Source organism: Betta splendens, chromosome 24 (assembly GCF_900634795.4).
Source record: "Betta splendens chromosome 24, fBetSpl5.4, whole genome shotgun sequence".
NCBI classification, from domain to species: Eukaryota; Metazoa; Chordata; class Actinopteri; order Anabantiformes; family Osphronemidae; genus Betta; species Betta splendens.
This window is the reverse complement of record NC_040901.2, coordinates 9,995,475-10,015,806: the sequence shown is the minus strand read 5'-3', so window position 1 is coordinate 10,015,806 and position 20,332 is coordinate 9,995,475. Positions and strand designations below refer to the sequence as shown.

At 48.5% G+C, this 20,332-nt stretch overlaps 2 protein-coding genes across 5 annotated transcripts in view; both read left to right on the top strand.

Moving 5' to 3' along the window:
- The window catches only part of LOC114849438 (pleckstrin homology domain-containing family G member 1), a 35,853-nt gene extending 19,996 nt beyond the window's left edge, over positions 1–15,857 (top strand). For all 4 annotated transcript variants that reach the window (XM_029140896.3, XM_055506110.1, XM_029140898.3 and 1 more), the window contains exons 2-17: positions 270–832; positions 3,399–3,499; positions 4,253–4,322; positions 6,762–6,808; positions 8,013–8,163; positions 8,448–8,579; positions 9,036–9,218; positions 9,310–9,405; positions 9,740–9,826; positions 10,099–10,132; positions 10,248–10,340; positions 10,429–10,490; positions 10,584–10,775; positions 10,871–10,990; positions 11,073–12,897; positions 12,983–15,857. In XM_029140896.3, the coding sequence (XP_028996729.1) occupies positions 270–832; positions 3,399–3,499; positions 4,253–4,322; positions 6,762–6,808; positions 8,013–8,163; positions 8,448–8,579; positions 9,036–9,218; positions 9,310–9,405; positions 9,740–9,826; positions 10,099–10,132; positions 10,248–10,340; positions 10,429–10,490; positions 10,584–10,775; positions 10,871–10,990; positions 11,073–12,897; positions 12,983–13,971 (4,745 nt within the window). In that variant the 3' untranslated portion in view covers positions 13,972–15,857. The remainder of the gene's footprint in view (positions 1–269; positions 833–3,398; positions 3,500–4,252; positions 4,323–6,761; positions 6,809–8,012; positions 8,164–8,447; positions 8,580–9,035; positions 9,219–9,309; positions 9,406–9,739; positions 9,827–10,098; positions 10,133–10,247; positions 10,341–10,428; positions 10,491–10,583; positions 10,776–10,870; positions 10,991–11,072; positions 12,898–12,982) is intronic.
- A 652-nt stretch (positions 15,858–16,509) lies between these two features.
- tcp1 (t-complex 1) lies at positions 16,510–20,314 on the top strand. Its single transcript, XM_029141075.2, has 12 exons — positions 16,510–16,687; positions 17,133–17,218; positions 17,328–17,456; positions 17,748–17,845; positions 17,949–18,059; positions 18,170–18,351; positions 18,456–18,582; positions 18,811–18,986; positions 19,071–19,194; positions 19,310–19,502; positions 19,596–19,759; positions 19,910–20,314. The coding sequence occupies exons 1-12, from the start codon at positions 16,510–16,512 to the stop codon at positions 20,121–20,123; spliced, it is 1,782 nt and encodes a 593-aa protein (XP_028996908.2). The 3' UTR covers positions 20,124–20,314.
- The last annotated feature ends 18 nt before the right edge of the window (positions 20,315–20,332 follow it).

The window sequence follows — 20,332 nt, the reverse complement described above, 5'->3', positions numbered from 1 at the left end:
GCGGTTATCGGTGTGACGAGAACCAGCGCGTCCGCCTGGATCCGAGGCCCGGTGGCTCCGCGGGGGGTCGGCAGAGCTGCGGTCGGCCGGAATGTCAGGAATCGGGAGTCCAAACAGACAGCGATTGTGAGAATATGAGAGTGGTATTGTACCAGTCTGATACACTGACCCTTTTCATCATGAAGGAGCGTAGAGCGAAGTACTGGGTCGGGTCCGGTTAGAGATGGGAAGCATATTGTTACTTAAATATTTGTCATTTTTCTCTGCAGACGACTACAGCTACCTGCCGGATGTGCTGCCTCCTCTTCCTGAAATCCCGGACTCCGGTTCGGTCCTGAGGTCCGTCGACATCCCGACCCGTTGCCTCCGCCACTCGGCCCACCGCCACGCCCCCTCGCGCTACTGCTCGGCGCTCAGCATGGACTCGTCGCCCGACAGCGCCGAGAGGCCCATGAGCTACAGCTCCACCTCCTCCTCCGCCTCCTCCCGGGACAGCCACTGCTCGCTGGGCAGCCGCTCCACCCTGGTCCCGGCCCACTGCAGCCCGGCCGCCGCCGACCGGGACTCCGGGGCCATCCGGCTGGAGCTGGTGCCCGCGCGGCAGCTGGGATGCGGCGAGGAGGACGGCGCCCGGACCGAGGGGGGGACCGAGGCGGGGCGGGAGCGCGGGACGCAGGGCAGCGGACGGGCGGCGGATCATTCGGAGCCGGAGCGGAGTTCTGAGGGGGGTGAGCGGGCGGTGCAGGGGCCCAGGACGTATGTGGACCGAGTGGTGCAGGAGATCCTGGACACGGAGAGAACCTACGTCCAGGATCTGCGAAGCATCGTGGAGGTACAGAACATTCATTGTGTGTGTGTGTGTGTGTGTGTGTGTGTGTGTGTGTGTGTGTGTGTGTGTGTGTGTGTGTGTGTGTGTGTGTGTGTGTGTGTGTGTGTGTGTGTGTGTGTGACCACATTCAGTAAATAGTGAGGATCAATTGCTTTAGAAGCCTTCCCATACAGAACAATGACAGAACTGACCCAGTTAAGGTGTGAGCAGCAGCGCGGTGACACAAACGAGTCCCCGGCTTGAACCTGCTCCTTTTAGGGGGAACCCGCGGCTTTAAAAGACATCCTTTAGATCTTTGTGCTCGTGTGCACGTGACACACGGCTCCTCGCCTGCTGGGAACCTTAGTACAATAGGCTCACCTGTGCTCACGGGTGGGGCTTGGCCCGGCTACACGATACCAGCACCTTTGTGCTGCAGGCACAGACACACAGCCTTTCTTTTGTTTTTTAAAAAGCATTTTGTATGTACACACACACACACACACACACACACACACACACACACACACACACACACACACACACACACACACACACACACACACAAATCTCAGACAAACGCTCTTTTTGTGAGGTTTGCTTTGAACTGGGAGGCTGCACGTTGGCTTTAGTCAGTGGCTTCCATCAAGGGTTGCTGCACTTCCTCCCTCACTTTCCTCCATGCGGCTCGTGCGGATCGACGTTGCCTCACCTCAGGATATCCTGCTCAGGATATGGAGGTGAGGGGGGACAGGGGGACTTAGCTGGGCGATAAGAGCGTCCAAAGGTCAGGCTAACACTGAGCAGAGCCCAGAGGTTCTACTGTATAATCCTCTGCAGACCACCTGTGGCCATTAGTGGTTCAGACCACCCAGCCCAGGACGACCACACATACCAGTAGCGCAGCAGCACTTGGGCCTGGACGCATGCATTTAGCCTTTCCTCGCCTCCGTAATGACCGTTCCAGTGAGTGCGCGGGGAGAGGATGGATTGCACTGATCCTATCTGGGCGAATAGGGCTTTTAACGTGACAGCTCACCTACAGCCAAGAGAGGAGCCACAGCCGCTGGACAGCATCAGCAGCAGCAGCACTGTCCTTCAATAAACCCTTCGCCCGCGCTGCTTCCTGCAACGGAACACGGCATTAGCGCAAATATTTGCCCGGGCCCCCTGCTGGGCTCACCTGCGTTCAGCTGTCAGCGCTCAACACCAGCACTGCAGCCCGAGTTTCCATGGAAAACTGGAGAAGCGGTGATGAAACTGGGCCGCTTGCGTGATCATCAGCCCTGGGCTCCGAAGGGTTGTTTGACGAAGCCCAAAGACAAAGCTCTGATCTTTTTAGTCCTGGAACGCGTCACTCCAGACATAAACCTTTTCGTCCACAGAACTATACAAAGTAATGAGATCTAATGAGGAGGATGCGCTGGGTGCAGCAAACGCAGCGTGCGCTGGAGGAGGTCAATGGTTAACACCAGCGCGCGTCAAGCTGGTACACGCTGGTCGCGCCTGAAGCTGAGCAGGGAGTGTTTCCTGAGGTGCGTGTGGACGTGAACGCTGCCAGTGCAGTGTTTTGGCAGCGTGCGACGAGCGAGCGAGCGGGTCGAGTCAGGTCGCACCCGTGACCCTGTGGCCAAAACGGCGTTATACGCTTTCAGTAATGAACAGAATCTAAGCCCAGCGCCACATTATAAAAGACATAAGCACAGTTTCCAGACCCAAAGTTGCTTTTAAAGCATCAGACACAATTAGAGCATTAGGCTAATGTTTGAGCTCCTCCTTGTTTAGTCTTGTTCTTTTTTTAAAAAGCCTTTTTATGCTCAGACAAACACAGTTTAATGGACCTGAGACTGAGCCGTAATATTAATGACTGTGTGTGTGTGTGCATGTGTGCATGTGTGTGCAACCGTGTTGTGGGTTGGACTCGGGTTGGCAACTTTCAGTCGCCTGCAGGAACAGATACTGTCGGAGCTTAACTTGTCAGCGGTGCAGACGAGCGAGGAGGCGCTTAGCAGGAAGGAGCCGGGGAGCGTCTGTGCCCTGCATGTTTTCATCATATGTATTATACGTGCAATGCTCAGCAAAGCAGTAAGAATCTGGGTCTGAGCTCAGTGGTCCCACCGTAGCATCCAGTTTGAACTCACCCTCGATCTGCAGGGCAGCCTGAGGACGCAGGCTGCAGTTTCATCATACGGTCGCAGTGATGGAGACAGTGATAATGAGACCATTAAATCTCCCTGACTAGACCTGTTTTTCCACTGGGACTCATGTTAAACCTGTGGTTTCTAGCGTCGGCTCGGTTACAACAAACCAGACGACCTTTGTTATCCTCTTGTTTACACAAATCAACAACGCCGGGATGAGGATTCTTCCCTTCGGGAGTCTCATGACCACATTCAAATAAGAAGTTGATCTCATACTTGTGAGCTTTTCATGCAGATCGTAGCTTATTGATGCATAAGTGACTTAATAATTACTCCGATTCCAAAAATAATAAGCTTCACAGCTGGCTGAGGTGAAATCTGTGGGAGTTGCAGTTTAAGTGCAGCTCTGACTGCCATGTGTCTGCCTCGGCCTCTCTCTCTCTGTACAGGACTACCTGCAGTGCATCAGTAACCAGGCCCGTCTGGCCTTGAGCTCCGAGGATAAAGGTTCTCTATTCGGCAACATCCAGGACATCTACCATTTCAACAGGTACGCACTGCCCACCTGTCCGTGCGTTCACACCATCAGACCGTGAATCAGAAGCAGACAGACGCAGCTTATGAGGCTTCAGACCCTGGACACATAATTACTGATTTCATTTTACAGTGGCTGCTGAAGGAGCTGACACATACAGTACAGTGTTAGTGCCCGAGCGCCATTCACTATTACTTCCAGCACCGGAGACAAACCAACAGCTGGAAGCTTGACTTAAACATCTGACACTGGCTCCTAACGTAGACTGAAGACTTACAAAGGGCTTAGTCACAGATAAAACACTGCCTAGAGCCTCGCTCAGGCTCCATGAACAACATCCTGATAATCCTGAAACCAGGCACAACCACCTGCTGATTTCTGGGAAGGGTGTTGTTGTGGCAGTCAGGTGTGTGTAATCAGTCTCCGGCACCGTGTGTGTTTTCTGTATTCAGACGAGACGGCTACTTGTGCATCAGCGGCCCACAGACACCGTCTCCCATCTATGCAATTCCCAGCTGCTGCATGCAAACACACAATGACCTCGCGCAGTAACTCGCAGAACAATACAATTGAATTCATGGAAGTGTGTGACTCTTTCAAACTTCGGTGCTGCTGTACGTGACCTCATATCTGCGCCGAGGGCGACCCGTGTTCCCCACAGTCACTGTAAACAATCAAGGGAGAGCAGCTTGAGTCCACGCGTCTGGGGAAAACAAGAATGAGAGTAAACACTTCACTAGGCTCTGTTTCTGTTTGCTTCTTCCTTAGGGACCTTCTGCACCATCTTGAGAAGTGTAACGCGGATCCCGTGGCCATCGCCGAGTGCTTCGTCTCTAAGGTGAAGATGCTCCTCTCTCTAAAACTGGCACCGTAGCAGAGCAGTCGCAGCAGCTGTTCCCTCAGACTCTGAACACGGGCAGCTTTGGACTATTTTAGGTCAATTCTCTCCCGCTGCCTCCTGTTTCTCCGGCACTGCTCGCTTGTTGAAACCTGTCCAAACAGCTGCTTCAGACACACTCCCAAATGAGAAACAGCCACTGCCCTCAGCGTGTGTGCCCGGCCCAGCACCGAGGTCCCAAACACCCCATGCACATGCTACGTATGTGCTTCAGCTTTTACAGCAGCTAATGGTTACATGATTATGTCCCATGATAGCGCGTCGCATTCCAGCACTTCCTCTAAGACACTTTACTCTCCCAATCCGACCCCGCTGCAATTACACCCAGGACCACAGAGCAACTGTCTGGCCGCGCATGAGGAAAACAAGCCTCGCTCCGCGTCGCGCTCCCTAAATACGGCGGCTGCTGTTGTGACGAGCCCGTTTCGCAGCCGCCCGCAGCAGCTCGCTGCATAATTAACTGAGAGCCATAAACAAGCCAGCACGCTGAAGTGGCTGATTAATGTTACAGTAAACAGAGAGAGACGTCAGTCACGAGGAGAAGAAGCTGTTGGTTCCTATTGGCTCGTCCGCGTGCGCCAGATGTGATTCAGATCCCTCCAGGCGCTACAGAGATGTCACAGACAAGGATGGTCATGGTGACCTTGACCTTTGACCTTTCAGATAATTGGCCGTTCATCCTCGTGTTCCTCCCTGTCGGACTGAATCCTCGCCGAGCGTGGTGTTGACTGAGCCGCTGCAGCGTTTATGGGTTGCTACATGCTGACGGTAGCGTTAAAGATCTTAAGCTTCGTTTTGCCCCTGGTGATATAACGGGTTCAGTGAACTTACCTGACGATCCTCTGTGACCGGTCCAGTCTCGACAAATCAGCGCAATCACCAAACCTGCAGCTTCATTACTCATTACAATGATTGATGAGCGCTGATAAACCTCCACCTATTATTCTTGTTTCACTGTGCAGTGACAGCAGCTAAGTTCAAAACTCTCGCATGCACGACTTCCATATGATGATTATACGACTCAGCCCAGCTTGTTTATATTTCTCAAAGAGCAGTATATTATAGATGAAAGCTATTTCAGGCCCCGCTGGTTTCCTGGTGAGGTTCAAAGAGCGTGTGCAGACGTTTCTGCTGGCGTGTCCGCGTGTGCACGCATGCATGCTCTGCACAAATTTGTGCTCCACGAGGCATTTATAACTTTTGCGGTGTTGCGTGCTCAGTGCAGAGGGATATTAGGAGTGCGTGTGTGCGTGTGTGTGTCATCAGAAATCGATGGTGGCACATCTGGTTGTGCTTAGGCCTGGTCTGTGGTAGCAGACTGCTGGAGGAGGAGAGCTCTGCTCTTCAATTTAGGACGATTCCCACGGAGCACCTCGGGCTAACAAATCATGAGAGTCTTTTCTGTGTGTGCAGTGTGTGTGTGTGTGTCTGTGTGCGCCCCTGCCTTCAGTATACTTGGGTGGGATGCTTAGTTGTGTTTGTGTAGGTGGGATGAAATGTTTGCTGCAGCCTCAATGAGAATCTACAATTACCTGTAGAACATTCACACACGCTCCAGTCTGTGCAAACTACGTTCATATGAGACAAACAACTTGCTGTGTGTGTATACGTGCGCTACCAACCAGGACGTGTGTCATTTGCTCCCAGTGTTCAGGACGTTGCTTCCTGGAAAGCTGTCCGCATCCGGCTACCGCCGAGTGTTTAGAGACACAATTAGATTCTCAGATTATGCAACTGCAATGGGTTCAACTCGAGGCCTCCAGAGAGAAGAATGGTGTTAGAGAAAAGGGTGTAAGATGTTTCATAAAGGATCAATGAAGTGAAAACGTGTTGCAGAGTAGGAGATCAGATGGGAGATGAGGAGGAAGGCTGGGAACACGAGGATGAGGCTCATTCCAGCTTTGATAAGTCATGCTGCCTCTGATGCCTTTGATGTTCAGAAAGGCATGCAAGGTGGGAAAAGTCTCAATTAAAGGGGTGGCCTTAAAGTACGGGGGGATATTTAATCTGAGCGCTCGCTGCTGCTGGAACCAACAGAGACTTGAAGGCCGGGAGACGAGTTAATCATAAGCGACGAGCTTGACTTTCAATTAGGAGCGAGGAACGGAGAGCGGAGGCTTTGTCCGTGGGCCCAAAGTGTACAGAGCAGTAAAAGTGAAATAGCCCGTCTGTCATCAGAACTCCCCGAACCCCTGCAGACCGTCTGCAGAGTAACGGGCACGTCAGCAGAAATCAATGGGAGCCAATGATTAACGGGAATATGGGGAAAAACTAAAGGTTCGGATGAATAATTGTAAGACGCGAGGGTTTTTCTACAGCAGTAAATCGGTTAATCAGTGTGTAAATGTCTCAACTAATTTGTCCTTGTGTGTTTTACAGAGTGAAGAGTTCCACATTTACACCCAGTACTGCACCAACTACCCGCGGTAAGACTCACCGCTTCCTGCTTCCCATCGTCCGCCGCCATTGTTGTGAGGGCGGTCTCACCTCCGCTCTCCCTCTCCCACCGTCTCACACGGCTCCTTTGTGCACCCGTCACCGCGTTACCTTCCTCCCTAACGAGCTGACGCGCTATAGAAAGCGTCCCAGCGGGAGCCGGATTGTGTGGTGGCCATCGGGCCTCGGGGTCTCTCTGCCTCCCATCCCGCGTCGCTCTCGCGCCGCTGCTTCTTCTTCTTCCCCCGTTCTTTTATTCGGCGGCGCGTTGACAAACATTTACTTTTTATGGTGCTAAAACGTGTGTGTGTGTGTGTGTGTGTGTGTGTGTGTGTGTGTGTGTGTGTGTGTGTGTGTGTGTGTGTGTGTGTGTGTGTGTGTGTGTGTGTGTGTGTGTGTGTGTGTGTGTGTGTCTATTGTCAGCTGTTTGAGATAGACCTTCTCCCACATCCACACCACAGCTGGTGACCCCATCCAAGGTCACACACGACAGACACACACACGCACACACACACACACACACACACACACACACACACTGGAGGGTCCTACACACATGCACACGGAGAGACTGCAGATGTATCGTGGTCATGTTGAACTCTAAGGTCGGGTTTCCTCCAGAACAATGTAAGGCCTGTGTGGAGCTGCACTGGAATTCAGACATGCGGACGAGCATGCGTACACACACACACACACACACACACACATACACACACACACACACACACACACACACACACACACACACACACACACACACACACACACACACACTCAAGTTGAATTTTGTGCATCTCACATCTCTGCACATGTTCCTCACACACATACGAGGCCTCCGTTCTTCAATGAAAAGGACTCTTTCTTCCTCAGTAGGTCAAAACCAGCTGCACATTTAAATTTCAGACAAGGATGTAAATTTACCAGCCTCTGTTTAAAGTCGTCATTTTGTACACGTGTGCACAAATCGGTGCATCTCCGGCACACCCAGCTGCCATGTGGATATAAATAATGTAATAAATAAATATAAATAATGCATTGATGCAATGCATTATTTTACACATCTACTCCATATAGATGTTTTTCTTTTTTTCAACCGTCTGCCAGAACATACATTAAAACTCCCATTTGTCATCGCTGTCAAATTACAGTTTACTACACACCGCTGACATCTTTTTCGCTGTTCTGCCTCCACAGGTCGGTGGCTGTGCTCACCGAGTGCATGAGGAACAAGGCGTTGGCCAAGTTTTTCCGGGAGCGCCAGGAATCTTTGCGGCACTCCTTGCCCCTGGGCTCCTACCTGCTCAAGCCGGTGCAGAGGATCCTCAAGTACCACCTACTGCTGCACGTACGTCGGCCGTCTCTGGCACCAAACGCGCGCTTACGTAAATATAAACAGCCACAGAAATGCAAGAGCGCAGACCCCCTGGCGCTAATGTTTTTACCGACGTAAGAGGATGAGTGCAGTTTTGACTCGGCTCCTAGTCCAGTCTCCACTGGAGGAGCCAAATGTTTGGACATAAGGTGCTCAGTGTGGGTCCTGTGCATGTATGACATGTATGTGCAGTGTCAGTGTGCGTCTATTAGGTTGTGTGTGTGAGTGGTCGCTCACGACAAGCTTCGCCCGCACAGGAGATAGCAAACCACATGGAGAAGGACACGGAGACCTACGAGGTCGTGCAGGAGGCCATAGACACCATGCAGAGAGTGGCCTGGCACATAAACGACATGAAGAGGAAGCACGAGCACGCCGTGAGGCTGCAGGTACGACAGTAGGCGGAGACGCGTTGGATTCAGCCGTTTGGGGAACAGAACAGTTATGTGAACTCTCCGTCGGCCAAGTCTGGTCCTCTCTCCGCTTCTTACGCAAGTTGCTGTTTTCCACTAGGCTAATGATGGCCTTGCATAAGGAGGACACATAAAAGAGAAGCTTGTTTCTTTTATCAGCTGGGAGCCAGGACGGTCAGATGAGTTGCAGGAATGTGCCGAGACGATTGGCTCAATGGGAATTGATTTTTCATTCTCATTTTTGGTCTTGCGCTTGCTCTGTGCTTTCACTCTGCCTTCACCCCATTTTTTTTATATGCAGTTAAATATTTTTCCTCTGACTTAAGATGCTTTTTAACTTTCATCATTTTGCTGCACTTCTTGCCGTTCTTTCACCCTCTCTTGGTCAAACAGACACATACATTTGCCGTCCCTCCATTTCTGTCTCTGCAGGAAATCCAGAGCCAGCTGACCAACTGGAAGGGCCCCGATCTGATCGGTTACGGAGAGCTGGTCCTTGAAGGAACATTCCGTCTGCAGCGAGCCAAGAACGAGAGGACCCTCTTCCTCTTCGACAAGCTGCTGCTCATAACCAAGAAACGAGAGGAAACCTACACCTACAAGGCCCACATCCTGGTGAGTCGAGGTTCCACGCGTCCCGAACGGATCCAGATCCAAGCTTTTCCCACAGGGTTTCCTAACACCACCTCCTGCCTGTTTGTCGCAGTGCTGCAACCTGATGCTGGTGGAGGTCATTCCTAAAGAGGCCCTGAGTTTCAGTGTGTTTCACTACAAGAACCCCAAACTGCAGCACACAGTCCAGGTAGAGCACTAATAGTTAACCGTGAATAATGACGCGCCGTAAAATGTAGCCAACAGCAACATTGTGCAAGAACGCAATAAGAAAGTCTAGAGTCTATGATCTGCATGTGGGTGAGGGTCCGGCCTCACCTCAGAGCTGCTCAGACACGTTGAGCGGTAGAGGCTAATAGAGGCCAGTGTTCTTGCTTGATCACCTTGTCTTGGACAGGCACTAAAACGACAGGTTAACGCGTCTGACATCCCAAAGCCATGTTTCGTATTTTTAAAGGTGTTCTCCAGCCCCCTCAAAGTGCATGTCTGATAATGATCTTCCCTGTGATGCTTGGCTCCCTCAGGCCAAATCCCAGCAAGACAAGCGCATGTGGATCCTGCATCTCAAGAGACTTATACTTGAAAACCATCCTGCCAAAATCCCTGCCAAGGTAAGCGCAGCCGTCCTCTGACAGCTCCTCTCTCCGTGCACCGATGGCATGAACAGACTTTGAGTGGGACGTGTTATTCCTTCGGACCTATCGCAAGTTACCGTAATATATCTGGATGCTTGGAATAAATCACTTAGCTGCTTCTTCTTGTAACTCTTTATCTGCCGTTGGCAGTTGTTGTTGAGCTAGAACTGTTATGGCGCCATCTAGTGGCTTTTTAGCCTTTCCTCCAACCTGTTAAACTCAATCACACCTTATTATTTCCATTCCAGGCCAAGCAAGCCATTTTGGAGATGGATGCAATGCGTGAGTGCCACCAAACATTTCTACATTATTCTTTGAGATGATGTTCTTTACAAAATCTGTCTCAGGTTGAAAAGTGTTGAATGAAAAGTCTGATTGTGTTCTGCACTGTTTTCAGATCATCCTGGGTTTCATTACAGTCCCGACTGTAACAAGAAGGACTCGCCTCAAACCAAGGAGGGTCCAACTCCTCGCCGAGGACGCAGGAGAGGTGAGGTGCTCGTCAGAATATACTGAGTTGAAGGAAGAAACACTTGTTGTTACTGTTCCTACAAAAATGTCTTGATTTATTCGTCTAGAACCCCTGTCCAAATTACTGAAGAATGCCAAACAGAATGCTTCCAACACAGACGGTGACAAGGTGAATGATAACAACCGATGAACATTTAAACGCAGAGTTCCTAAACTCGCCAACAATATTAAACCCAACGCCTGAAATCGTTTTCCCCTCCAGCGAACCAGTCTGGGTGCCACCCTGCTCTCTCCAGTGTCCCAGCTGGCTCTGGGCACGATTGGCCGCAGCCGCAGCCTCATCAACCAATCACAGGAGTCTCTGGATCCTGGCGATCAATACGACCACAGTGACAGGGAGGAAGGGGAGGAGCCCCATCAGCAGGATGCCGACGATGAGGACGACAGTGGCCTGGTGAGCTGCTCAGCCACTGGTGGTCTTTACGGACACCTCTCAGACTTCCCAACACAGATTCAATATGTTCTTAATGCTGAGTCCTCTACATTCAGGGAGGTGCAAAGAGGCTGCGAGTCCCGGGCAAAAGCAGCAGAAAGAGGTTGAACCCTCAGGCATCTGTTGATAGTATAGAACAGTGGAAAACATTCAACATGAGTCCCTCAGACCTACAGGTGTGTATTAAGTGCTACGTGACTTTAGTTTTAATAAATTATCTTTGCCTAACTTTTTCTTTTTTCATTTTTTTTATCCTAGAGAGCCAGAGAATCCTTAGTGAGGGAAGGTAGTCACCACCCACCACTTCTCAGGACACCCCACGTAACCGAGGAACCTCCAGAGTCTCCCATTCCCTCTGTGGTGGTCACAGACAGCGAACCTTCTGTGAGGAACATTTGGGCAGACCACCGAGCTCGCAGGGCCATGTTCCCTACGCGCCAGAGAACCATGCAGCCCGACGACGAGGACGAGGACATCTACCAGATGTTCGTGCCCACGGAGCCCAGTGGACCGGAGCAGGAGGTGCCCTCAGAGAACCCCGAGGTCACCTCCTCACCCAGGACGGCTCGGCCCTGCAGCTGGCACGTCGAGCAGGTGCCCACGGTGCAGGTCGACCCGCCGCCCAACGGGACCAGACTTCTGCGGAGGGCGAGCAGCGCGGGGGAACAGGTTACGGAGGCTCGGCAGAGCCCGGACGACGACCAGACGGGCCGCGGCGACCATGAGGTGATCCACACGGAATCGTCCAGCAATGACATATCAGGGTCCTCCTCAGCCGAGCAGCTGACGTTAGACGACATTGAAAATGTCTACGACAACATCAGCTACGAGGAGCTAAAGCGCATGGGCCTCATCAGAAGAGATGTGGAGGACAGCCAGTCAAGCAAAGACACATCCACAAATGCCCAGGGTCTAGAAGGCCCGGCATGGGATACAAATGAGGTTCCAGAGGTCACAGGGTGTAAGGTTGAACCAGACAGTTCCTCTGAGAGCAACCGGTCGTCCACAGGGGAGGGGAGGCAATTTGGGACATGTGAGCTCCAGATAGTGGAAGAGAATATCTATGACACTATCCCTTTCAGAGAGCCTCCGTCAACAGAGCTTAAGAGGATGAATGAAGGCAGCGAAGTCATACAAGAGAGGGACAGTCTGGTGGCCTCTGAACAAGACCTGACTGAAAGACTCGTTGGAGGGTTTGCATCTGAGGAGAGCCTCCACTTCACTGAGGATGAAGGACAAGAAAGGCTGCATTGTGTCCCCTGTTCCCCTGAGCCAGATTATTCGTCCTCGTCTGCTTCTGAGACGTTCTCCCGACGCTCACAGAGAGGGGACAAGATGTCAGAGCAAGTGGATGAGATCTGGAACGACTTGGAGAACTACATAAAGAGCAATGAGAAGAAAGCCGATCGGCTGCCTGCTGCCTTCCCCGTCAGCACTGCTGAGTCGCCAAAGAAGTCCTCCTCCGTCAGAGGCAGTCCCACCAAGGAGCCGTCCCTAACTAGTCCCGCTTCACACCAGCCTAAACCCCCACCTGTCGCCCCAATGCCGTCTTTCACTATTCCAATCATCCACCTCCCTGAACTTCCAAATGAAGGCTCCAGTGAAGAAGAACAGCCCAGAGCTGCTCCTGCGCCCCGACCCTTGCCTGAAACCCCAGAGCCCCCGCCAGGAACGGTGAAAAGCATTCGCAACAGACTGGCTCGCCTCAGCAGCGGTAGTTTCCGTCTAGAGGACGACGACCTGGTGGAGCTTCCTCAGCGAAACACCCCACTGAGGGAGAGCACGCTCAAGGACATCCACAGTTTGTTTCCAGGGGAGCTGGCGGGACTGGACTCCCCCCTGGCATCGTCCTCTCTGCTACTGGGCGAGTCTGTGGACTTTCCCCTGGAGCTGATGGACAAGACAAAGAGTCGAGTGTTCCTGATGGCACGCCAGTATAGCCAGAAGATCAAGAAAGCCAACCAGCTTCTGCGCATGAGGAGCATGGATCCAGGAGACCCTTGCAGTCGGGCCAGAGCCGAGAAGAAGCAGAAAGACCTGGCGGCCATTTTGGAAGAAAAGAAACAAGGGGGTGCAGCCATAGGTAATTAGTCACAATGTGTCAGATTGTTTCTGCTAATTTCAAAGGTTAAATGCAAACATAACACAATCTCACCTTCTCTCTGTAGGTGCAAGGATAGCAGAGTACTCTACACTATACGACCAGGTAATGTTTAAAGATCCTCCCTCACCCACTGGCCAGGCCTCCACCACCCCACACCACGCCCATCCAGGCCTTCCGTACTCGCCGTCCATGCCTGAGACCTCCCTGGAGGAAGACTGGCTCCACTCCACCTACAGCAACGGAGAGCTGGCCAGCTTCATCTCCACCGCCAGCGAGGTGGGGACCGCGCGCGCATCTTCCACGCCGCAGCGCAGACTGACCTCTGCCTGCTCCATCCCTTCCCTCAAGACCACCCCTCCGTCCCCGGCACCCACCACGCAGAGGTGGAGCTCGTGCATGTCGGCGCCGAGCGAGAAAGAGGAGCACGTGTACAGTTCCATAAAGAGACATACTTCCTTTAACTCGCCGTCCTCGAAGCCTTCTCCATCTGGTCACGGTCAGTCCGTCAGCTCTCTGGGCAGTCAGGAGCAGGAGAAGAACCACCACACAGGACGCAAATCGAATGGAACCCGTGTGGATCGGTCTACAGACTCCAGACTGGGTCGTGTTGGTCGACAGAGTAGCCTCCCAGAGCAGTCTACCCAGGGACAGTCAGGCCTCACCTTGCATGATGGCCAGCAGGTGGTGGTCCTGAATCGAGCATCTGCGCTGAGCATACTCACCGCCACCCAGAACTACCTGGCTAACTTCAAGGACAATGGGGAGGACGATGACGACTATGTAGAGATCCGCTCTGAGGACGAGTGCGAGCAGGAGCTCGACAGGCTGACGCAGAAAAGTGGCGGCGCCGTGGTTCTGTCCCGTCAGAACCGGGGGCTAGTCCACTCGCAGAGTCTGCCCTGCAGCCCGGTGCACTCCTGCGACCGGCTGAGGTCTCTGGGCCGCGATCACTTGGAGGAGTACCTGTGGAGCGAGCCGCAGCAGAGCCAGTCCAACATTGTCCAGTCTCTGCGGGAGAAGTTTCAGTGTCTGAGTTCCAGTAGCTTTGCCTGAAGCAACATGACACCTAAAAGCCAAATATACATTAACATAGAGAATATAGAAACAAAATGGTCGCAGCTGCTTTGCATCATACATGATTTTAGTCCACAAATAAATATAGATATTAAATTACCATCACACATCACACAACAAAGATGTGGTCTTTGATTTGTAACAACTTCTGTGCATAGTTAATGCTGTATTTTCTGTTACAGGGCTTCAAACTGAACATAACAAGTAACTATTAATGGTTGTAGTTCAACATCAGCGCCTGCATGTGAGCTGCCTTAGCACTTCCAAATTCAGTCTTATGTATTTTTAAACGTATCTCTTGGGGCACAGTTGACGAAAAGAGGCGTAAACACACTCATGTTTTCAGAGAGACTGGTTTTAATTCATTCTTGAAGGGATGTGTGTGAATTGATTCTTGATGCCCATCAACTATTGTACAGATACAGTAGTTCAGGAAAGCTGTTAATTTAGGAAACAAAGCCTATTCTGCTCAACACATCTCAAAATGGAGGACAGGCTCCAGCTTTGGTGGATGTTATCATGTCATGTCTCCTAATTTGCTCCTAAGGTTGTCTTAACTGCAGTTTCAGCTTTAGTTAATTTTAACAAAGAAAGGAGAGGTGTGTTTTTAGTGACACTCACAGTATCAAAGAGTTCCCAACAAGCAGCTTTACAAGTGCGTGGTTCAGATTTGCAATCATCAGACCTGCTATTCAGGCTAGTTCATGACTTTTAGTTGAGCTTTTTAGCAATATTTGCAACAGACATGACAAACGCATTGGCTCCAACTATTAAGTTAAGCAAAACTAGACTTTGTTATAAATAAGATATCATGCTTGAAATCAAGAACAAACGCTGATATTTTAGATATCTTGTAAGAAATCATAGAACTTCATATTTATTTTGAACCCGTAAGCAGATCTGAGCTGTGTTTCTTAGGATGGATGGGGAACGGGTGAAATGGTTTTTCACTCCTACTAATTTTAACCTTTTGTTTTTTAAGAGGGACCACGAAGGAGAGCATTAAGAAGAGTTATTAAAAAGACTACAGTACTGTATTTGGTGTACGTGCTGTGTATTTTTTTTTTATTCAAATGGTTGGTCAGCTGTTTGTTTACTTTGTTTACGTTATGGGACACTCCCAGCTGTCGCACTACTGACCACAGTCACAGAAAATCAACACGGTGAGGTAGTTCATATCAATCAGGTTCAAAAAATTTCCCATTGAAGCATTTTCCAGTTTTACACACCTTTTTTTGAAACTATTAAAAACACAAACACAAACGGTGTTTGTTTATTTATTTAAAGTTAGTTCACTGCCCAGTGTCATGATCACTTCCAAGCCACAAACAATTTGTAAATTTAAGCAAAATATATTTATTAAAACGTGGTTTTCTTCTTATTTAGGGGAGCTTATAAAATGTGAATCAAATCCTGTGAATATTATCAACATACGGTAGTTTTTCTATCATGCACTGCATAATAGACGTTCCAAATCACTAAAAGGTGTGATAAGGTAGAAAGCGCAACATCATGGCCTACTGTGCATATCAGGAAAAAAGGATCAAACACAAGTTAGGAATATGAAGTATGTTTGTTTTTATTTTATTTTATTTTTTTAATGTCATTGTGCATTCTTGTCCTCTGTTTCACTGGTGGGGATTGTTAGTCTTCATTGACTCTTCTTTGCACTTTTCTGTTTTTTTATGTTTTATTTGTAAACACTTTGTAAAGATGTACATTTTAGGAAAGTTATTCTTGTATGCCATAGGTATGCTTCATAATGCTTTCATGTTTAAGTTAAGTGTACTGTATTTTTTTAATTGCCTAGTTGTCAATGCTCAACAAAAGTATGTATTGGAAATAATAAATTCAGTTAAAACTCATCTTTGTTTGATTTCACTGAGAGATAGAACGAGACCATTGGGTAAAATAGGGGTCTAAGAGGAGTACTGTATCTAAAAGAGCAAAAGAAATGACTAGGTAGACTATGAAGCTTAATTTCTCAACAGGACACCCTTTTTATTTTACAAACTTCTTCCTCCTATCCCTTTTTTACCAAAATCTTTATCGGTGAACTAACTAGTACCTACAGCTGCCAAAGAAATGCAATAAAGTAAGTAGGCGTATAACTTAACTCTAACTGATAATGCAGTAGCAGTAGAAAGTAGTGTCCAATTAAAATGATGAAATATATTTAAGTGTATTTAACAAAACACACTAGAATTACTTAAGTTATACATTTCTCAATATATGGATGGTTTATAAAACAGAAGAACGGGAGAAATATAAAGCGTATTATCATTCGTACGTACAACAGAGGGCGCATTTGCAGCGCACCACAAACTACAAATAACCGAAGAAGAATATAGGGTCACGCCATTGCAGGCCCGTAGTTTCTGGGAAATGTAGTTGACTAGAAATCAGGAGCGAGCATGTTCTTTTCTTACATGATACGACAACGGAATAATGTGAACCATAATGTTTTTTGTTGATATGTTCATGTGGTGAATAATAAAAGAGTGATCATGCCATTTAATGTCGTTTTCTTCATATTTTATTCTCGAACCTTCTGCTTTATGCCGGTTTACCCATAATGCACTGCGCTGCTTCCCTTTCTTCTCGCTTGTGTGGTTGTCCAAAATGTCGCTACTCGAAGGTCCGTTAAATGTGTTCGGCCAGAGAACAACTGGCGAGTCTGTTCGTACTCAGAATGGTAAGTCGTGATGCAAATTTATTTGGTGGTTCGAAACAATTAATATTCTGTCGGTAAGCTTATAGAGATCGTTAAAAAAAGCTGATTCACGTAGTGGATGCAACACACGTGTGGCTAATGCTAGCTAGGTTTACCGTTAACTTTGTGGCGTTTCTGGCGAAAAACTTTTAAGGCGTATTAAAGAAGTTATTTATACGCCTAAAGCCAACAACATGTAACGTCAAAGTCCCATGTTAGTACCTTTCATTCGCAACACCTTGAATGCAGGGCTATGCTAATGGGAAAGAACAAACACTGTCGTGAGCTGAAGGTGTGTCTAGCTGGTTGTGCACCACACTGAGTGACATGACGGAACAGTGCGAGTTGCGGTATTAATCATACACGTTAATGGATGTTCCAGATAACTTTAAACGTGAATTTAGATGCTGACTTGCTTTCTTTACAGTCATGGCCGCAGCATCTATCGCTAACATTGTCAAAAGCTCCCTGGGACCGGTCGGCCTCGACAAGATGTTGGTGGACGACATTGGGGTTAGTTTCCATACAGTCATTTCGCTTCATAAAAGGCATGTTTCCATAACTAGGACAGTAAATCCGCAATGTTAAATGGTCATTCTGGTTTTTGTGGCCTTTTTTGCAGGACGTAACCATCACCAACGATGGAGCAACCATCCTAAAGCTGCTGGAAGTGGAGCACCCAGCTGCCAAGGTCCTGTGTGAACTGGCTGATCTGCAAGACAAGGAGGTTGGAGATGGGACCACTTCTGTGGTGAGTTGGGGCCGCAGCACAGATGGGTCACTTAAGTGTGTGAATTTTCTTATTTATATTAGCTGGAGTACATGATGTCCTGTTTTAGCACCATGCATCTGCCTTTTACTACGGGTGTGTGGTTATGCTAACAGGAAAGAGATATCGTCCCTCTGTATCTGAAGGGGTTGTGCAGCCTAATTTCTGCCACTCCTAATGAAATGAGGGTACAAAATGAGTCCACAAACATTCTGTTGGTGTAAGGAAATTGGATGTATTTTAATTTTAACATGCAACGTGATGTACTTGTAGGTAATTATTGCTGCAGAGTTGCTGAAAAGTGCAGATGAGCTGGTGAAACAAAAGATTCATCCCACATCAGTCATCAGCGGATATCGTCTGGCTTGCAAGTAAGATGCTCATGCTGAGGACCACTGAGCCACTTCTGGTCTCCGTATCAGATTTACAGGTAGTCAGTTTTTAACAAGCAAACCTTTTGTTTCCTTCTTCCAGAGAGGCAGTGCGCTACATTAATGAGAATCTCACTATTGGAACAGATGATCTGGGCAGAGAGTGCTTGATTAATGTAGCCAAGACGTCCATGTCCTCCAAAATCATTGGAGTGTATCTTTTCTGCTCTGTGATTGATAAATGTTTTTAAGATAACTTGCAAAGTCACATCCAGGGAGATTTACTCAACACAGCTTATATTTGCCTTGACCATGACTCTTTAGTGATGCTGAATTCTTTGCTAACATGGTGGTGGATGCTGCCATGGCTGTGAAGTTTGTGGACAGCAAGGGTGTGGCCAAATACCCCATCAACTCTGTCAATGTACTGAAAGCTCATGGTCGCAGCCAGAAAGAGAGCTACTTGGTTAACGGATATGCGCTGAACTGCACAGTCGGCTCGCAGGGTAGGGTTACCAAGCTAATGTGTTGTTTTACTGTATTTGTTATTGCACCAAAGTATTTGGAAACCTTCTATGCTAATTTGCTGCGTTTTGTTTTTTTCATGAAGGAATGGTTAAGCGTGTTGCCAACGCCAAGATTGCCTGCTTGGACTTCAGCCTTCAGAAAACAAAGATGAAAATGGGGGTGCAGGTCGTCATTAGTGACCCAGAAAAGCTTGACCAGATCAGACAAAGGTAAATTGTGGGCTGGACAACATGGTGGTTTTTTTTAGTATATTATGAAGGACAATTTAATTTGATTACAACTTTATTGCAATATTGAGCACAGGACTGTAGAGATGTATACCTTTGCAATCTGTAAACTGTCCATTTGTGTAACTTGATATCTGCTATGTATTTGTTTCACCTTCTTTATATTTTGATGTTAAATACTATTGGTTGGTCTAATATTTATTGTTTTAGGGAATCCGATATTACTAAGGAGAGGATCCAAAAGATTTTGGCAGCTGGGGCCAATGTTATCCTGACCACAGGTGGCATTGATGACATGTGTCTTAAGTACTTTGTGGATGTAGGAGCCATGGCAGTAAGAAGAGTTCTTAAGAGGGATCTCAAACGCATCGCTAAGGCAACAGGAGGTATCCGTTTTATTTTTTTTTTTCACTTCCTGCTGTCTCTGTCCCACATCATCAGTAGTTCATAGATGTAATGTCTTGTTTCAGCCACCGTCTGCCCTTCTCTCACTAATCTGGAGGGGGAAGAGACATTTGAGGCCACTATGCTTGGCCAGGCTGAGGAGGTTGTTCAGGAACGTGTCTGTGATGATGAACTCATCCTTGTCAAGAAGTAAGAACTGCAACTATTTAAATTTTTACTTAAGCTTCTTGCTGTAAGACGTTATGTCTGATGGGACATTTCAGGATTCACAAGGATATTTAAAAATTTTTAATTTTCGTCTCAGTACTAAAGCACGAACATCAGCCTCCATAATTTTGCGTGGTGCCAACGACTTCATGTGTGACGAGATGGAGCGGTCATTGCATGACGCCCTCTGTGTTGTAAAGCGGGTGCTGGAGTCAAAGTCTGTGGTCCCAGGAGGCGGTGCTGTGGAGGCAGCTCTGTCAATCTACTTGGAGAACTATGCTACTAGCATGGTGAGCACTTGCAGATGAAAGTGTGCATGTGCTTTGGTACTTATCTGAAGCAATGGTTTTGGTTGGTAGTAACCCAGAATGAATGGTTTTCAGGGATCCAGGGAGCAGTTGGCCATTGCTGAGTTTGCTCGGTCTCTCCTCGTCATCCCCAAAACACTGGCTGTGAATGCAGCACAGGACTCCACTGACCTGGTGGCAAAGCTGCGGGCTTTCCACAATGAAGCCCAAGTAAACCCTGAACGCAAGAATCTGAAGTGGTGAGTCTTGGTCACAAATTAAATGGTTTGTTTTTATGAAGCTGCAGGACAGGACTTCAAATGCAAAATATATTAAAATCCTGAGAAATTCACTTTCTTAGGTGCTAGATGAACATGTTCTAATAGGGGTATATAAATATTGTGTGGTAGGATTGGTCTGGACCTGGTGAATGGTAAACCCAGAGACAACCGTCAGGCTGGTGTATACGAGCCCACAATGGTCAAGACAAAAAGCCTCAAGTTTGCCACTGAAGCTGCGATCACCATCCTCCGCATTGATGACCTCATCAAACTGTTCCCAGAACCAAAGGAAGGAGGGCAGTCATACCAAGATGCTGTACGTTCTGGATCCCTGGAGGGTTGAAAAGCTCCTGATAGGTTCAATGTCTGTATTTATACATGAAGAGCTCTTCAAGGCTGTTGCTTTAGTTTAGGCCATGCACTTTGCCTTTTCACTGTTGTCCCACTCCCTCGCCTTCAGGGCAGTCGCTTCTAGAGGAACTGTAAGTGATTTGTTTGTTTTGGACACAATAAAGCTCCAGTGGTTGTAAATGACTGAGAGCTGTGCTTATT